Genomic DNA, 19,859 nt, shown 5'->3' with positions numbered 1-19,859 from the left:
ATATATGCCCCTTTCTTCCAAAACCTCCTCACTTACACCTTAATCTCAGGACCTTAAAATCTCCAATGGGGTCCTCCGATTTAGAATATTTATCCATTTCTCCTGATCCCTCCCCCTCCTAATCCTCTTCTTTCCCAAAAGCCTCTGAGGCCCCTGGGACAGAAGAAGCACCGGAGTGGATCGTGGGACCGAAGCTTATCCCATACAAAATTCCTGGTGCAAACACTTTAAAATTTCCTTTGATACCGAAACCCAGGCTGCCGAAGAGGTATCAAAAGCAGAAGAAAAAGGTCCTGCCTCTCTAAAGTCTGCAGGGAAAGCTTGCTACATTAATTTAAAGTCTGGTCCTTGCACCGCGGGACTGAGAAAATGAGGCTATAGCTCCTTTTCCCTCAGCTGCGACTCGAGTATGTCTGCTTGTTCCTGCCACAGCAGGCAGGGACTGAAGGAACAGCGTGGCCAGGTGATGCAGTCCCTCACACTGCAGGCAAACTGCCTGCAAACTCAACCCCTCTCTCCTCCGTACAATCACAGCAAAGCCCAGAATTTCCACCACCCTGCATTTGTCGTACTCTAAAGCTCCTGCATAGCGCGGCTTTCTTGACGCACTCACCATACACTGCCATGCCCTCCCCTGTACCATGCCAGCAAACAAGAATTCACCACTGAAACATGGAGCACTGACAGAAGAACACCTCAGTCAATGATTTTCTCTCCCCTCCCTCCCCCCCCGAAATGCTGCTTCCTTTAGCTTTTCTCTGTTTTAAAATCTTTGTTAGTGCTAGAGTCACCCAAAATGTTTGCTAATTTATTCAATTTCTCTTAAGTTTAAAAAAAAAAATTTCTGTATTAAAATGTTTAACAACATGCTAGGAAGGGCAATGACAGATCTCCATTTTTTTTTTAAGGACCAAACAACTAAATAGAGACTGAGTGGGGTGAGGGAGGAAGGCTAGCGAACAAGAAGATCAAGCACAATCCAGACCATCTGGAAGCCCCCTGGGCCTGGGCTATGCTCAATTGAGGGAGAAGGTATAAACTTTTCACTACAGGAGCTGCCCCCCCTCAATTTAGATTCCTCTCTATCTAGCCTTACCAGAACTTAGCACAGAGCATAGGATGCTTGCCTTTTACACAGCTGTAAACAGAGTATTTTTTGGCTAGTCTTTATAATCACATTTCCTTTTTCAAAAGGGGGATAGTAAGACCTTCTTCCTATAAGTTGTTTATACCTTCCTTCCCTCCCCTCTCCCACCCACCCCCCTAGGGTGTTTTCTTCTTAAATAGCTCTTCCAAGGACTTAGTTTAAGTAAATAGTGACCTAAGCAACAATCCAACAATTTGCACATTAATTAAGGTATCACTAATCAAGTCTCCTCACTGAGCCTTATAATCAGAATGCCTTTTATTCAGTGTAACAACTGTGGTGCTTTTGTCCCAAGGTATTGCATTTAGAAACTTAAGGGTTGTGCAATTGCCTCCAGCTTTCTGCAATGAAAAAGGAACTGACTGACTTATTTGTCAGAGGAATTATCTAGGCTTTGAAAATCCTCCTCAAAGCATCCAGAATATCCAATGCCAACTTCCACAGAGGATTCTAAAACCCAGGGAAAAATGGATTTCAGTGAGCTCTGGTAGAACAAGACCTGTGACCCAGAGACACCCAGTCTCCATAACTGAGAAACATTCAGGATATCTGTCCCCACTCCCACAGAGCACTCAAATATCTAGGAATATGGTGGGCTCCAGTAGATTAAGGGCTGGGGTAAAGAGACATGCCCTGTCCACACTGATACCATTATATAATGCCTTTTCTGCATTGGAAACCAAAGCTGCTCTTCCAACAGGCAATAAGTGGTCATTTGTAAAAGAAGAAGCCACCCAGTGCAACCGAACACCCTTTAACATTATCAAAATACATAAAAGAAAGTTTATTCTGATAGGAGACATCATCATTGGAGGATCTAATTTAGGATCTCTTTTCAGAGGTGACACAAAAGGAAAATTAGTTCTTACCTGATAATTTTCGTTCCTGTAGTACCACGGATCAGTCCAGACACCTGGGTTGTGACTCCGCACCAGCAGATGGAGACAGAGCAAAACTTGACGGGCTCCCTACATATAGTAAGGTGCCACCCACAGCCCCTCAGTCGAACGAACTGTCAAAGCAAACCAGTGACCGACTAACTAACTAGAACAATTTTAAACCAATTCAAACACCCTCTGGCTGAAAACCGAAAACATCAGACCAGAGGCAAGCGGCAATAGGCCAAGAACTGGAACAATAGCAGTACAACTAACCAATCGAGCGGACTCTCTCTCTCTCTTCATTGTACCAAACAGACGGGCGGGAGCCTGGACTGATCCGTGGTACTACAGGAACGAAAATTATCAGGTAAGAACTAATTTTCCTTTCCCTGTACGTACCCGGATCAGTCCAGACACCTGGGATGTACCAGAGCAAACTACCGAGGGTGGGAAGCAGAGAGTCCCGCTCGGAGAACACTCGCCCCAAACCCCGGCGCTTCAGACGCCTGGACATCAAGTCTGTAATGCCTTGTGAAAGTATGCAAGGACTTCCACGTCGCAGCTCTACAGATCTCCTGCGTGGACACCTGAGAGACCTCGGCCCAGGACGTGGCTTGCGCCCGAGTGGAATGAGCACGAAGCCCCCTAGGCGCCACTTTACCCTGCAGAAGATAAGCGGAGCTAATAGCGTCTTTGAGCCAACGCGCAATCGTGGCCCGCGACGCCGCAGACCCCCGGCGAGGACCGGACCAGAGAACAAACAGATGGTCGGACATCCGGAAAGCATTCGTAACCTCCAGATACCGAAGCAGAATCCTGCGAACGTCGAGCTTCCTTAACTCTTTCATCCCCTTGTCCATCTGATCCCCGACCTCAAAACCTGGGAGGTCCACTGACTGATTTAAGTGGAACGAGGACACCACCTTAGGCAAAAAGGACGGCACAGTCCGCAGGGAAACTCCGCCCTGCGAGAATCGCAAGAACGGTTCCCGACAGGATAAGGCCTGCAGCTCCGAGACCCGACGAGCAGACGTAATGGCTACTAGAAACACGGTCTTCAAGGTAAGATCTTTCAGCGTTGCCCGCTTAAGAGGCTCAAACGGTGCTCCCCCAAGCGCCGAGAGCACGCAATTCAAATTCCAAGACGGACAAGGATTCCGCACAGGAGGGCGTAAATGCTTAGCCCCGCGAAGGAAGCGCACCACATCCGGATGACACGCTAAGGACACACCGCGCACTTTACCGCGCAGACAACCAAGTGCAGCCGTCTGTACTTTCAGGGTACTCCAGGCCAGCCCCTTCGACAGGCCCTCTTGGAGAAAGGCGAGGACCCCCGGCACAGGCGGCCGTACAGGGTCCACCGCATGAGTACTACACCAGTCCTCAAAAACCGTCCACACCCTCATATAGGCTAAGGACGTGGACTGTTTACGAGCCCTCAACAAGGTAGCAATCACAGCCTCCGAGTACCCCTTAGTCCTTAAGCGCGCCCTCTCAAAAGCCATGCCGCGAGACAAAAGTGATCCGCATCCTCCAAACAGACGGGACCCTGTCGAAGAAGAGATTCGGCCCCGAGAAAACGAAGCGGAGGCTCTGCCGCCAGCTGAATGAGGTCCGCGAACCACGGGCGCCGTGGCCACTCCGGCGCCACCAAGATCACGTCCGCCGGATGCAACTCGATTCGGCGCAGAACCTTGCCTATCAGAGGCCACGGGGGAAACACATATATCAACACGTCCGTGGGCCAGGGAAGCACTAGAGCATCGACTCCTTCTGCGCCCCGCTCCCTCCGACGGCTGAAGAACCGAGGGGCCTTTGCGTTTTGAGCGGTGGCCATCAGGTCCAGGCGTGGCGTTCCCCACCTGGCACAGATGAGGCGAAACGCCCTGTCCGGTAACTCCCACTCGCCTGGATCCAGCCGATGACGGCTGAGGAAGTCCGCCTGCACGTTGTCCACACCTGCGATGTGAGACGCCGCCAAGCCGCTGAGGTGTTGTTCCGCCCAGATCATGAGCCGCCGTGCCTCCTCCGCTACTTGCTGGCTCCTCGTGCCCCCTTGACGATTGATATACGCCACCGTGGTCGCGTTGTCCGAGAGCACCCGAACCGCCTGGCCCCGTATCCACGGGAGAAACGATTGCAGGGCCAACGACACCGCCCTGGTCTCCAAGCGGTTGATGGACCACCTCGACTGCTGGCTCGACCACTGTCCCTGGACCGAGCGGCCTCCGCAGACCGCCCCCCAGCCGAGTAGACTGGCATCCGTCGTCACTACCGTCCAGGTGGGCATGACCAGAGACACCCCGCAGGACAGATGATCCCGGGAGAGCCACCAGTGCAGACTGGCCCTGGCACAGGGCGTGAGAGGCAGCGGAAGATAAAACTCCTCCGAAACTGGCTTCCAACGGGAAAGTAACGCTGATTGTAACGGTCGCAGGTGAGCGAACGCCCAAGGGACCAGAGCGAGGGTCGACGCCATGGAACCCAGGACCCTCAGGTAATCGCAAACCAGCGGACACCGCATGGACAAAATGTGGCGCACCTGTCGCTGGAGCTTGACCACTCTCTCCTGAGTCAGCGACACCATGGCCCTCTCGGTGTCGAACAGGGCCCCCAGATACTCCAACTGCTGCGTAGGCTGCAGATGACTCTTGGCCAAGTTGACCACCCACCCGAGCGAGCGCAAGAGTTGGAGGACCCTGGCAATCGCCTGCCGACACCCGGCCTCCGACTTTGCTCGGATGAGCCAATCGTCCAAGTAAGGATGCACCAGCAGCCCTTCCCTCCGGAGCTGAGCAGCCACCACCACCATCACCTTGGTGAAAGTGCGTGGAGCCGTGGCGAGGCCGAAGGGAAGCGCCCGGAACTGGTAATGGCCTCCCAGTATGCAGAATCTCAGGTACCGGTGATAAGCCGGCTGAATCCCGATGTGAAGGTACGCCTCCGTGAGGTCCAGAGAAGCGAGGTACTCTCCCGGACGAACCGCGGCAATCACCGAGCGGATCGTCTCCATCTTGAACCGCGGCACCCGCAGGCATCGGTTGACCCCCTTCAGATCGAGGATGGGTCGAAAAGCTCCATCCTTCTTTGGGACCATGAAATAAATGGAGTACCTTCCCGTGCCCTGCTGATCCTGCGGCACGGGAGTAATGGCGCCCAGGTCCTCTAGACGCCGAAGGGTGGTCCGGACAGCGGCGCGCTTGACGAGCGCTTTGCAGGGTGAGATGAGGAACTTGTCCACCGGGAGCCGCACAAAATCTAACGCGTAACCGCCTCTTATCACAGCGAGCACCCATTGGTCTGAAGTGATTCTGGTCCATGCCTCGTAAAACAGGGTGAGCCTCGCACCCACGTAAGGTACGAGGGCGGGCGGCAACGAGGAATGGACCCGTCTCGTTTCATTGGGCCGACTTGGACCCCGAGCCGGAAGAGGGTCCACTGGCTCTGTTGAACTTCTTCCCTCGAAAGGACTGCGACCAGGAGGATGATCTAGCCGATCCGGACCGGTAGGACTGACCCGACCCTGTCGCCCTCTGTGGCCGCTGCAGACGGTTAGACCGGAATCTGTTTCTCGCCGAGAAGGACGACCGAGGTCTGGGTCTATCTTCCGGCAACTTAAAAGCCTTATTCTCGCTCACGAACTGCATCAGGTCGTCCAGCTGCTTACCAAACAGGAGTTTTCCCTTAAAAGGTAACGACCCCAGGTGGGCCTTGGATGCCCCATCCGCAGCCCAGTTACGAAGCCAGAGGAGCCGACGCGCCGAGACCGCCGCTACCATAGCTCTGGCAGATGTTCTGAGCACATCGTGCATCGCATCAGCACTGTAGGCAATCACCGCTTCTAAGTTATCCGCCTGAGTAGCCTCCCCGGAGGAGAGGTCGGCATTGGCTTGCAGGACTTGGGCCCACCGGAGACCCGCTCGCAGTGCAAAAGTACTACACATGGCTGCCCGCACCCCCAGTGCGGACACCTCGAAGATCTTCTTCAACTGCACCTCCAGCTTCCTATCTTGGATATCCCGGAGGGCCGTAGCACCCGTAACGGGAATGGTAGACCTCTTTGTCACTGCTGACACCGCCGCGTCCACACGTGGAAGGCGCAGCAATTCCAGAGCATCCTCTGGAAGGGGATAAAGCTTGTCCATAGCTTTACTCACCTTCAGCCCCAGTTCCGGGGTATCCCATTCCCGGAACAAGATATCTGAGACCGAGAAGTGAAAAGGGAACGCCAGCGCAGGACCAGCCAGGCCCAGCAGCACCGGATCCATCTTGACTCCTTGCCGGGACTCCACAGGTGGAGGATCCACGCCGATCTCATCCAGGATAGTCGGGATAAGGGGATAAAGTTCTTCCCTACGAAACAGGCGGACGACCTTGGGGTCATCACCCTCAGCCGCCTGCGGGCCCTTGCCGGCTCCCGGTTGGGCCTGTCCGTCGTCATCAGGGCCCTCCTGGCCTTCAGGGGCTCCCGGCATCGCGTCCTCGTCCGAGGAGGCGGTAGACGACGTCTCCGAGTCTTGTGGTTCACCACGCGGCCGTCTCTTTTCCCGCGGCCCACCCCGGGCCTCCCGGGTCCGAACGGCTCTCTTCTGGGGCCGGGAACGATCTTCCTTCCCCCCCGAAGCTTTTCCCGCTTTCAGCCTAGACTTTTTGTACTTTGCGAGTTTCTGCAGCAAAAACGAGAAATCTTCCGAAAAAGAGCCCTCCGATCCGGAGGAACCCTCCACAGCACTCGGGGTCCCCGACCCACGGGGTCCCGGGGGCTCTCCCCCCGAAATCCTGGGCTGTGGCGACAGCGAGGGAGGCTGGGCGCCATCTTGGAGGGCCCTCCTCGTGGCGTCCCTCACGCTGGACAAAATGGCTTCCGTTCCCGCGCTAAGCGCGGGAACGGATCCAAGGACGCGGCCTCCGAGCCTCCGGCACGCGACGGCGAACGGGCACCCCGCGATCGACCCCCCCGGGCGACCGCCGACGAGCCCTCGCCCCCGGAGACGCAGCTCGAACAGACCCCGTCCCGGGAGAGACGCGCGCGCACAGCGCCGCACGCGCGACACGCTGACCCTCTCGGCATCCGCGGCGACGAACGGCCCCCCCCCCAACCAGCGCCGCCCTCCCGCAAGCGACCGCACGAACGGCGAAACGACGGCGAACAGGGAGAGAGAGCCGGCGCCGCAAGGTCAGCAGAAAGAAAAACCGCTATGTTTATTTATTTTTTTTTTTTTTTACTTAGGCGCTAGCCGTGGTCCTGCAGTCTTCAGCTCCAGCGGGGGTGAGTGAACCGGGCTCCCCGGTGTCACCCCCGACGCTGCTGCCAGCACAGGCCGGGTCCTCGACCCTCAGCAGCGGCCTCGACCTGGAGGGGATGGTCCTCTCAGGACCTTCCAACCCTCCTGGGAGGCTCCCCCGACGGGAGACTTCTATCTTCTTCTTTATCTTCTTCTCTTGATTTCTTTTTTTTTTTTTTTTTTTTGCAAAACCTCACTGCCCTAACTAATTAGGACTAGATAGAAAACCAAAATAGATCCCTGACTGACTACCCCGAGCCAAAACAACCAAGGATCCCCGAGACTGTGGGTGGACCTGCCCCATCTGCTGGAGACAGAGAAAGACTGAGGGGCTGTGGGTGGCACCTTACTATATGTAGGGAGCCCGTCAAGTTTTGCTCTGTCTCCATCTGCTGGTGCGGAGTCACAACCCAGGTGTCTGGACTGATCCGGGTACGTACAGGGAATATGAAATGCCTTCCAGGATCTACAGCTAGTAGAAATACCAACTAGGAAATCGGTGCAATTATAGAAGAAAGTAAAGACTGTAATATCAATGTTATCATCCATCTGGGGACCAATGACCTCGCTAGAAACAGAATCCAAGCAGTACAGAAAGATTTCCAGTGTCTGGGGAAGGAGATTAAACCTCTGGTAAAGAATATTGCCCTTTTCTGAAATTTTACCTGTTCATGGACAGGGAAAGGAAAGGATAAACTAGATAGAACATTTCAATACCTGGCTCAAAACATGGTGCAAAGAAAGTGGATTTGGACAGATTGGAGGCTGGGATCATGTATGGAGCAGTAAAAGATTATACAATAAGAATGGCCCACATTTGACAGTGTGATGAGCAGGGTGTGAAACCAGTAAATCGTGCTGTTCCAAATAAATAAAAGTAATGATGCAGTAAAGTCTTTCAGAAAACAGCTTTTATTACAGGCTTTAAAGAAGTGTCAAAGAAGTACATACCTCCAACACGGCTGTGTTTCATCGTAGGGGCTGCGTCAGGAGGGAGCCACAGGGAACAATTCCTAAAAGTTGTCATCCAAACCAATAGCATACAATTCATAAGGTTTCTGAAATGGGAGGCATCCACATAAAGCTGTGTATGCAAACATTATGGATTTGAGAGTTTAAAGTGTACGTTGAAAATGTACAGGAATTCAGCTAATGTCAGGTAAAGTATCCAGCAGAGCCGTAGCGTGCCTATGGCCAACATGGCCACAGCCATAGGAGCTGCTACCAAAAGGCACCATGGCGCTGCCATGTGCCAAGGAGAACAGAACGGCTGGCGGATCCTCAGCAAAAGAAAGAGCAGCCCTTTGAAATTGACAGCGAGGTTGGCCCAGGCTTAATAAGTGGAAAAGCAGTGCGGCCCCTCTAGCAACGCTGTTGATCATGGCAGGGTTGCGTTGCTTTTCCACTTACTAAGGCCACACTTACCATGCCGTCAATTTCAGCGGGGCCGCACTGCTTCTTCGGAGGAGAAGGAGGAGTGTGCCCTGCCAGAAGTAGTCCAATGCCCCGTGGCCAGAAGGGGGCTGAATGAGACTGCTGCTGCCTGCTAAGTCAAGGAGGAAGTGAGAAACAGCATGTGTGCTTGTGTGAAGGAAAGTGAGAGAGCATGTGTGCATGTATGTGGGAGAGTGAGAGAGAGCATGTGTGCATGTATGTGGGAGAGTGACAGAGAGCCATGTGTGTGTATGAGAGGGAGCATGTGTGTGTACAGCTATCCCAGTTACTCTCTGCCTGCTAATCCATGCCAATTTAAAGGCATCTGGAAATCAAAAGTTCCAAGGTATGTAAATAATGGGGAATTTTTAAAAATCCTTATTTTAATTTTGGGTGTTATTTGATGTATCTGTTTTGAAATATTTTATTGATGTTTGGAAGATTTTTATATGTTTTTAATTATTGAATGCTATTCTATTCACTGTTTTGAATTATTCCTTTTATTGGTATGGTTTTACTAATTTTGTTTTATGAGAAATGATAATTTTCTATTTTTTACATTGTTGCAGTGCATACAGAATTTAGCTTGTTGCGGTTTCCAGTTCAGTTTTTGTCTGTACATAAGAACATGCCATACTGGGTCAGACCAAGGGTCCATCAAGCCCAGCATCCTGTTTCCAACAGTGGCCAATCCAGGCCATAAGAACCTGGCAAGTACCCAAAAACTAAGTCTATTCCATGTTACCATTGCTAGTAATAGCAGTGGCTATTTTCTAAGCCAACTCAATTAATAGCAGGTAATGGACTTCTCCACCAAGAACTTATCCAATCCTTTTTTAAACACAGCTATACTAACTGCACTAACCACATCCTCTGGCAACAAATTCCAGAGTTTAATTGTGCGTTGAGTGAAAAAGAACTTTCTCAGATTAGTTTTAAATTTGCCACACGCTAACTTCATGGAGTGCCCCCTAGTCTTTCTATTATCCGAAAGAGTAAATAACCGATTCACATCTACCCGTTCTAGACCTCTCATGATTTCAAAAACCTCTATCATATCCCCCCTCAGCCATCTCTTCTCCAAGCTGAAAAGTCCTAACCTCTTTAGTCTTTCCTCATAGGGGAGCTGTTACATTCCCCTTATTATTTTGGTAGCCCTTCTCTGTACCTTCTCCATCACAATTATATTTTTTTTGAGATTCGGCGACCAGAATTGTACACAGTATTCAAGGTGCTGTCTCACCATGGAGCGATACAGAGGCATTATGACATTTTCCATTTTATTCACCATTCCCTTTCTAATAATTCCCAACATGCTGCTCTGCCCATGCCATCAAACGGGCCGTCTCGAGCGCTACATGTCGACTCCTTGTGCCACCTTGCCGGTTGATATATGCGTAGGTGGTCGCGTTGTCAGAGAGGATGCATACCGCTTGATTCCGCACCAGAGGCAAGAAGTGGATGAGGGCCAAGCTGTGCCCGCAAACTGTCCCCCATCCGGACGGACTGGCATCGGTGGTGACTACCACCCAATCCGGGATCTCGCGCGAAAGACCTTGTGCCAGATGCTGCGGGTCCAGCCACCAACGCAAGCTGTCCTGGGGGAGAGGTAGAACGAGTTGGTAGTCCTGCGAGACCGGCTTCCGGCGGGATAGCAGGGCCGCCTGAAGCGGCCTTAGGTGAACAAAAAACCCAAGAGACGAGGTCGATCGTGAACGCCATAGACCCTAGGATCTGTAGATAGTCCCAAGACGTGGGCGCTGGCAGCATAATAAAACGTTGTATCTGTTCCCGAAGGGCCTGAGCTTTGTCCGGGCACAGTAAGACCTTGCCCTGAAGAGTATCGAACCGTGCTCCCAAAAAGTCCAAGGACTGAGAGGGTGTGAGGGAACTCTTGGCGAAGTGTACTACCCAGCCCAAGGATGGGGGGAGCTGTACGACCCTGGAGACTGCTGCCTGTCCCTACGTGAAGGACTTCGCCCGAATGACGCCGCCACCACTGCCATGATCTTCGTGAAAGTCCGCGGGGCGGTCGCCAGGCTGAAAGGAAGAGCCCAGAACTAAAGGTGCTGATCCAGGATCTTGAAGCGAAGGAACCGCCGATGAGCCGGGAGCATGGAAATGTGGAGATAGGCTTCCGTCAGGTCCAGGAAGGCCAGAAATTCCCCCTGATGTACCGCAGCGATGACGGAGCGCAGGGTCTCCATGCGGAAACGGAGCACCCTGAGGGCCTTGATGACCTCCTTGAGATCCAGGATTGGACGACAAGACCCGTCCTTCTTGGGTACGACGAAGTAGATGGAATAATGGCCCGAGCCCACCTCTCCGGAGGGGACAGGCTGAATGGCCCCTAGCATCTGGAGGCGGTCCAGGGGATGTCGTACCGCTAGTCTCTTGTGAGTTGAACCGCAAGGAGAGAAGAGAAACCGGTCCCTTGGCAGGCGGGCAAACTCTAATGCGTAGCTGTTCCTTAAGATGTCGAGGATCCACTGGTCTGAGGTAATGTGCACCCACTCCTCGTAGAAGAGGGAGATGCAACCCCCGATCCGAGGGAGAGAGGAGTGGGTGAGCCTGACATCGAGAGGGTTTGGCGGGGTCCCCTGACCCGCCCCCTCCCGGGCGGGCCTGCAACCTCGACAGGAACGGGTCCAGGACTGGGATCCGGAAGAAGACGCCCTGGGCCCCGCCGGTCTGTACCCCCGGTAATGACGCTGAGTCCGGGGTCGTGACCTGGAGGGATTGAAGGACCTGAAAGTCCTCTGATGATCCTCAGGCAACCGGTGGACCGTACTTTCTGCCAGAGACTTGATGATCTGATCGAGGTCTTCCCCAAAGAGGAACTTGCCTTTGAAAGGGAGGGAGCCAAGGCTGGTCTTGGAGGATGAGCCTGCCGACCAGTTGCGGAGTCACAGAAGATGCCGCCGAGACCATAGATCTCGCCAAGACTCGGGACAAAGCCTACAGGGCGTCCGCCCCGTATGCTATGGCCGACACTAGGTGGTCAGCCTGAGTCGCCTCCTCAGGTGGCAGGGATTGAGATGTGAGTGGCTGTTGAACCCAGCGGAGACTCGCCCTCTGGGCGAGGGAGCTGCAGGCGGCCGCGTGCAATCCAAGTGCTGAGACTTAAGACTCTCGAGGTAGATTTCTAGCTTCGTGTCCTGGAGGTCCCGAAGGGCCGTGCCACCCGTGACAGGGATAGTCGTCCTCTTGGTAACCGCCGGCACCGCCGAATCCACTTTTGGCACCTTAAGCAAGTCCAGGAAGTCCTCCGGAAGAGGATAGAGCTTCTCCATAGCCCGTCTGACCTTTAGGGAGGATTCGGGAGAGTCCCACTCCCTGGTCAAGAGTTGTAAGAAACATAGAATGAGTGTGGAAGGCCCGAGACCGGGGGCGCAATCCCGCCAGGACTGGGTCCCCCTTTCTAGCTCACGATGCCACCACTGGAGCAGAGGGTCCCGGCGGCTCGGGAGGGGGATGAAGATCCAACTCCTGCAGGATCTGGAGATTCTCAAGTTCGTCTCTCCCGAAGATGTGGAGCACCCGCGGGTCATCTCCCTCTAGCTGTGGCTCCGCTAGGGGATCATCCGGCTGATCCGGGGGGTCTTCCCCCGGTCCGGGTATGCGCCCGCTCCTCCCGGCGCGGAGGGGGCAAAGTGGACCCTGGGGCCTCCATGTGTAGTCCCTGATACACTGCCTGGTGTGCTCTGGTCTCCCTGCGGAACATCCGTGAGGCGGGGGGTCTTGGCAGGAGGGGGTTCCTGGGAAGGCATCCTGGGGGCTTCCAAACGCTGGAGGTATGCATTGTGCATAAGCACAATGAATTCTGGTGAGAATATTGGAAGGCCCGGGGGGGGCGGGCAAGGGGTCCTCTGGGAGGGCCCGGGCATCGAGGCTAGCCACCGGCGTTAAAATCGGAGGGGAACTGTCGAAGAAAACCTGCCCCTCCACTCCCAATAGCTGAGAGATGCGATCCGGGGGATCCAAGATGGCCACCATTCCCGCCAAAGGCGGCGAAAGGACCAGCCCACACTGCCCCCGGCACGCCGGAGCACGGCAAGAAAAGCGATTTTGCGGCCTGGAGGTGCCTTCCCCGCTGGGGAGGCACCTGGAACGGATGCCCTCCCTCGATAGTCTGGACCCCGGCTCGCCGCAGGCTGCACAGCGGGGCATGGTCTGAGGCGGCCAGGGAAGGAGGGGGGTGAGCCGTGAGGGTGGGGGGGGGGGGGGCAGACGCCTTGAAAATGCCACGGGGAGCGGGAATCGACCTCACCTCCGCTTCCCCGAGTGCCCCCGGAGGCAGCAGGGGAATCACCCCTTCCCTGCTGAGGCGGTCCCGGGGAATCAAAACATTGCGGGACCGCAGGGCTTCTGGCGGCAGAGCGAGGAGAGGCTGGCACCACCAACTTCCCACTGTAATCGCAGCTGCAGATGGAGAAACTCCTGGAACCAAAACACAACAAAATGAGGATTAGAAGCCAAGATGTCAGAATTTTGATCCTTTATTGGAGACTTAAAATTTTAAAACTGCCCGACTCAGGCCGAGTTTCGCCCTCTGTCAAAGGGACTGCATCAGGGGCTCTGTTATATCAAATAAAATTCATACAGGTACAGATGGAGTGTAATATAGTGCATCAAATGGTATTATTCCCATGGACTGCATGCCATTCGTTTATTTGCAGTCTGTCACGTATCTTCACGGTGTATTTGCAACTCAAAAAAAGCCTTTTGAGTTTATTTTGCAAATACACCGTGAAGATACGTGACCGACTGCAAATAAACGAATGGCATGCAGTCCATGGGAATAATATTGAACAAAGTTGATTACAACATATTGGTTATATGTTGAACACAACACCAGCACGGAGACCATTTGATGCACTATATTACACTCCATCTGTACCTGTATGAATTTTATTTGATATAACAGAGCCCCTGATGCAGCCCCTTTGACAGAGGGCGAAACTCGGCCTGAGTCGGGCGGTTTTAAAATTTTAAGTCTCCAATAAAGGATCAAAATTCTGACATCTTGGCTTCTAATCCTCATTTTGTTACCCCCACGGCTTTGTTAGATAGCCTTCCTTGTTGCTTTGTCAACCAAAACACAACAGACAATTTACCCTCCAGGCAAAGATGCAGGGAAAACGCGGGAAAGAAAGAATAGAGACAGACCTGACTGCCAGACAGGCTCGACAACCTCACACTAAAGCAAAAATTTATTTATTTTTAAGTAACTATCTTGATCCAACCACAGAAGAACAAGCTGAGAAAGAAAATTAAAGCAAGACTAATGCTCATCCAGGGGAAGCACCAGGTTCCCCTACTCTCCTCTGCTGGAGTCAGAGAAATACTGAGCTCCTGCAGAGGGTGCACTGGCTTATGTGGCAGCACCCTTCGAAGCTTTGTCTGATTCCCTCTTCTGGACGGGGGACATAACCCACCGTCTGGACTGATCCTGGTACGTACAGGGAACAATTATTACCAGTAACAGAAGGCAAGGGATTACTACCTTTAACCAATAAGCCTTGATACTTTTGCAGCAACTACAACAGCTCTCCATTTTGATGGCGATTGGGAGAGGTAGCGGGGGAGAGGAATTGGATTCAAATGTCCACCAACATGGGCCCTGACTTTTACAGTCTGGGGTACACATACACAGACATAAATTGAAAAAGTATAGGACCGCTTCTAAGGCCAAGTCCAAAAGCAAAACACATCAGCACAGTCTCAATTTTCAGGAAGGCTCATCGAATTACTACACAGAGAGGAAAATTGGTTCTTACCTGCTAATTTTCATTCCTGTAGTTCCACAGATCAGTCCAGACTCCTGGATTTTGCCTCCCTTTCAGCAGATGGAAACAGAGAAAGTTTTGCTGACACTGCCATATAACCTGGTGTGCTACCTGCAGTCCTTCAGTATTGACCTGTACCTAAGCCAAGATACCAATAAGCATAACTACAAAAAAAAAAAAAATCATCAAGTCCCCCTGAACAAGCAGTAGGGAGTGGAACCTTATAATGGAAAAGAACCTTTCCAACCTTAACAATATCAGAAAACTAACGAATCGAGCGGACTCTCCAATTCTTTCCATGTCAACTGGACTGATCTGTGGTACTACAGAAATGAAACAGCAGGTAAGAACCAATTTTTCTTTCCCTTTAGGTACACATATCAGTCCAATCTCCTGGGATGTACCCAAGCTTTCTGAAACAGAGTGGGACAGCAAAAGTCCAACTCAAAGAACACTTTTTGGAACCACCAAGTAAATGGAGTAGCGCCCACACCGCAGCTGCCCCGCAGGCACCGGAACTATGGCCCCTAGATCTTGCAGGCGTTGCAGGGTGACCTGCACCGCCACGCGCTTCTGGCTGTACACGCAAGGGGACACTATGTAATGGTCCCTGACTGGCCGTGCAAAATCTAAGGCGTAGCCGTGCTCTATTATGTCTAGGACCCATTGATCGGACGTCAGTTGGACCCACGCCTCCCGGAAAAGAGACAACCGTCCCTCGATCTTTGGAACGGAAGGGTGGGCCGGCCGCACTTCATTGTGTAGTCTTGGAGCCCCCATGGGCCTGGGGGGCACCATTTCTGGCTGGGCGACGGCCCCGAAAGGACTGATTCCAAGAAGACTGTCGGGGCGCGTTCTGACGAAAGGACCGGCAGCGACGATTCCCCCGAGAACGATTCCGCTGAGGAAAGGCACTCTTAGACCGGAATCTATCCTCCGGCAACCGGTGAACCTTGTTCTCACCCAGAGACTTAATCAGATCGTCCAACTGTTGCCCGAAGAGGAGCTTCCCCTTAAATGGTAAGGAACTCAGCTGCGCTTTTGAAGAGGTATCCGCTGCCCAGTGCCTGAGCCATAGGAGCCTGCGGGCCGAAACCGCTGAGACCATCGTCCGGGCAGACGTCCTCAGGAGATCATACAGGGCGTCAGCGCCGTACGCAACCGCAGCTTCCAGCCGACTAGCTCGCTCTGCTGCTGCACCAGACAGGTCGGACTCAGCCTGTCAATCCTGAACCCATCGGAGACAAGCCCTTTGGGCGAAGCTGATACACATAGCCGCCCTGACCCCAAGGGCCGACACCTCAAAAATTCTCTTAAGTTGCAGCTCCAGTTTACGACCCTGCAGGTCTTTCAAGGCTGTACCCCCTGTTACCGGAATAGTGGTCCTTTTGGTAACCGCGGCAACTGCGGAATCAATCTTGGGAAGCCTGAGGAGCTCCAACGCGTCCTCCGGGACCGGGTACAATTTTTCCATCACTCGGCCGACCTTTAAACCTAGCTCCAGATTGTCCCATTCCTTATACAATAAGTCCGTGACCGACCAGTGAAAGGGAAAGGAACGAGCCGGACCTCGGAGACCCACCATGACTGGGTCCATAGATCCAACCCTGGAATCCTCAGGGGGGACTTCAATAGCGAGCTCCTCTAAAATGACCTGTATCAGCGGCCCTAGCTCATCTCTTCGAAACAGGCGCACCACCTTGGGATCATCGCCGTCAGTCGCCTGGACCGTCCCCGGCTTGGCCGGCTGAGGACAAAGCTCAGGATCCTCTTCCTGTCCGTCGCCAGCCGGTAACGGGGGCGCTGGATTGTCGTCCAATGAGTCCAATTGAGAAGACTCCGTCAGCTTTTCCCGAGAACGGAGAGGACGCTTCGGCTTGGGGGCAGCCACCCCCTCCAACTGCCTGGACCGTTTCCGTGAAGAAGACTCCCGGGGCAATCTGGAGCGCGACCTCCGTCCAGATCTGCGAGCCTTGAAGAACTTGCGCATCATATCCACAAACTGTGAGGAGAACGAGGAAGAACCACCATCCGACTCCAGATCCTCATCTGAGGAACCCCCGGTTGGAGCTATCGGCCCCATGCCCCCACCAGGAGCAGCCGGCCTCGGGGAGAGCGGAGGAGGAGAAGACCCATCAGCCAGTGCATCCAGCGCTGTCTTTTCCTGGTCCCGGAAGGTTGCTAACAGAGCCTCCGAACCAGCATTGAGCTGGAATGGAGCTGGTGGAGCCGGGTCTTTTTCCCTAAAATCAGGCCTCCTGGGCTCCCGACGCGATCTGGAGCCTTGCCCAGGCTCCTTTCCAAGTAAATCCCGGGAGGAGCCTTCCCCCCCGGAGAGACAGGCCGTGCAGACCCCAGCGCGGGAAATCCGCGCGCGCGCACTGCCACAGGCAGAGCAGGCTGCACCACGTGGCATAGCCCCGGGCTCGATTTGTTGAGTACCCAAAAAAAGAACTGTGGAGTTCGGCGCGATTTCTCGGTAAGTAGGCCGCACCACGCGGCAAATCCCCGGGCTCGATTATTTGCGTATCCGAAAAAAGAACCGCGGCGTTCGGCGCGATTTCCCGGGATGAAAAAACGGCGAAAAAACGGCAAAAAAGTGGCAAAAAACGGCGCGAACACCAGGTCGGCGGAGGCCCTAACTCCAGGCAAGTTTTAAAAACGAATTTTAAAAAATTGAAATCTTTACCTTAAACTGAAGAAAAGGGCAGGCTGGACGAGGATGAGTGGCCGAGACCCCCGGCATCACCCCGAACCACGGCAGAAGTAGGGTCCCCAACCCTCTGCTCTGCAGCCTCTAATACCAGGGGGGATGGTCCCACCAGGACCTGACAACCCCCTGGGAGGCTAGATGCTGCACTGCCTTTTTTTTTTTTGAAAATAGAAGGAACCCTACCAAGATCCCTAACCTGAAGAACAACAGCAGCACTAAGCTAAAGAACCAATCCCTAACTTAGCACCACCGAGAGACACTAGGCTTTGCACCTCCACCATCTGCTGGAGACAGAAGAATACTGGCAGACACTAGGTGGCACCTCAGGGGTATAGGACAGAGTCCGCAAAGTCTTCTTCTGTCTCCATCTGCTGGTGGGGAGGCAAAACCCAGCTGTCCTGGACTGATCCGGGTACGTACAGGGAATTGCCATTTAGTCGGATTACTTGCGTTATCCAGGTAAATGGCTTTGAGAATATTGGTCTCAAAGCATTGTTTTAAAAAAACATCCAGCAGAACAAAAATAAAAACTGTTATATACAGCATCCACCCAAGTGGAAACCACAATATATATATAAAGCCTGTGTCAATGGTATTTCCCCTTTAAAACAGGTATGAGCCTCACCTCCAGCCAGCTCCAAAAGCTGCACTGCTGTCCCGATGCACTGTGACACTGGAATCATTCAAAGTTAATTTTTCTATAGCACTTTTCAGGTTGTTGTAGTCTGACTGATCCACTGGATACATTCCTGTCCAAATACAGCAATGAAGGTCAGAAGATGAACGAATTATGCAGCCTTTCACCAAGTGCACAAGACTGAAAACTAATTGCAGATATAATGGTAAACTGCACTGTATTTTATTAGAATAACATTGTTTGAATGCTCATTTATCGTGGTTGCACTCATCACAAATATCATTAAGAAAAAGGCCAAACTGATACTGGTTGCTTACTGTTCTAAAGTACAGTTGTACTGGTCATCTTTCACCACCCACATCCTTGTTCAGACGCCTCTGTCCTCATCTCTTTCTCCACCCTTGTTCTTTAATCTGCTCTCTCACCTCCCTGCTTGCTTTCACCCTCTCCTCTCCCCTCTCTCCAAATGCTCTGCTCCATCATCCCTCACCTCCCCTTACCCACCCATTACAGACAGGAGCCAGGAGGAATATTAATAAGCTTCTGCAGCTGACTGGCTGATTTTACTTAGAAGAGCCAATCGGCTAGATGAGGCAAGGAAGCAGCAGCAGTAGCAGCTCAACAGTGCTTCCTCCTAACTCCTGCAGCTGCTGCCCTTGATCACCAGCTCAGAGGAAAAAGGGGCCGAGCTCCTGGAACAGCTCGTGTCTGTGTAGAAGCCATCTCTGCTACACTTCTTATTCCCCAACTGATGGGTCCATGAAGGAATCAGTGGTTTGACCGTCATGGGGCCTAGTGCAGTCACACTGTTCACAACTGGCTAAAGACAACCCTGCATAGGATATCTCTGGATAATTCTTATGTTGGTGTATAATAAAAGCAGCAAAAGAAGCCAGTCAGGAATACCATACATCTTGATGGGGGATGTGTCTATTTCTTGTAATTTAGTGTGAATGTTCTACAGAGGAAATACATATTTAAAACCACTGCATTTTGATCTATGGGATTCATTAATGATAGTTTCTCAGCAATTTCAATAAATGGTCTCATGAATCACACAATTCCTTCAGGATGCCACACAGTGTCCGAAAACTCTGACCTTACCACTTAAGTTCAACTCACTCTTCGTTACCCTGACCATGACTATTCCTCTCCATCTTATCACTGGCAATTGTACCCTAAATCTTTAGCTCTCTGTGTCCATCAGTGGTATGGAATGTGTGCCTCTAAGGGACCACAAAGTCACATTCCAGTGTTCTCGCCTTTTAATATTAGAGTTTGTAAAAGCACATTGTATCTGCAACTCAAAGTGAATTCAAATGAAAATAAAGCAGGGGGAGGAAGAGGGGACTCTGGAAATATATAAGCAGTTGCCCAGTTACAGGAAAATTGGTTCTTACCTGCTAATTTTCGTTCCTTTAATACAGCAGATCATTCCAGACCAGTGGGTTATGCATCCCTACCATCAGATGGAATTAGAGACAAAACTTTGGACACTGCAACATATCTTACCGTATTTTCCTATAAAATCCTCACAATAATACATAATCTACAACTAACTCTGAATGCCTCTGCTCTTTACTCAGGATATATAAACCATCAAGACAACTACGTTCCATGGATAAATGTATTTTAGAAGTTCCATCGATAAAGAAGGCAAGACTGGACATGACACGGGAACGGGTTTTCTCAGTTGCAGGTCCTCGTCTCTGGAATCCTATTCCAGAAGACATCAGATTAATACAAAATACAGGAGAATTTAAATAACATTTGAAAACATATCTGTTTATGGCTGCCTACAGTATCAGTTAAACTGACTAAAATTGTTCATACAATAATCCGATTCACACGACAAAATCTACTATGCTATATAGTTCTTAATGTTAGAAATGAATTTGTTAAGGTGTTAATTTTATATTGCATTGAATATGCATGAATGAATGTCTGTTTTAATTATGTATGTTTTTATTGTA

The 19,859-nt window shown here is 52.0% G+C and overlaps 1 protein-coding gene across 5 annotated transcripts in view; it reads right to left on the bottom strand.

Annotated features, from left to right (window-relative positions):
• GUF1 (GUF1 homolog, GTPase) overlaps window positions 1–19,859 on the bottom strand; it is a 179,109-nt gene that overhangs the window by 51,472 nt on the left and 107,778 nt on the right. For all 5 annotated transcript variants that reach the window (XM_029588451.1, XM_029588481.1, XM_029588460.1 and 2 more), the window contains one exon: window positions 17,875–17,998. In XM_029588451.1, the coding sequence (XP_029444311.1) occupies window positions 17,875–17,998 (124 nt within the window). The remainder of the gene's footprint in view (window positions 1–17,874; window positions 17,999–19,859) is intronic.

The sequence above is a fragment of the Rhinatrema bivittatum genome, chromosome 1 (genome assembly GCF_901001135.1).
Source record: "Rhinatrema bivittatum chromosome 1, aRhiBiv1.1, whole genome shotgun sequence".
In the NCBI taxonomy this organism is placed as follows: Eukaryota; Metazoa; Chordata; class Amphibia; order Gymnophiona; family Rhinatrematidae; genus Rhinatrema; species Rhinatrema bivittatum.
Note: the sequence above shows the minus strand (reverse complement) of the source record. Positions and strands in the feature narration are given on the sequence as shown.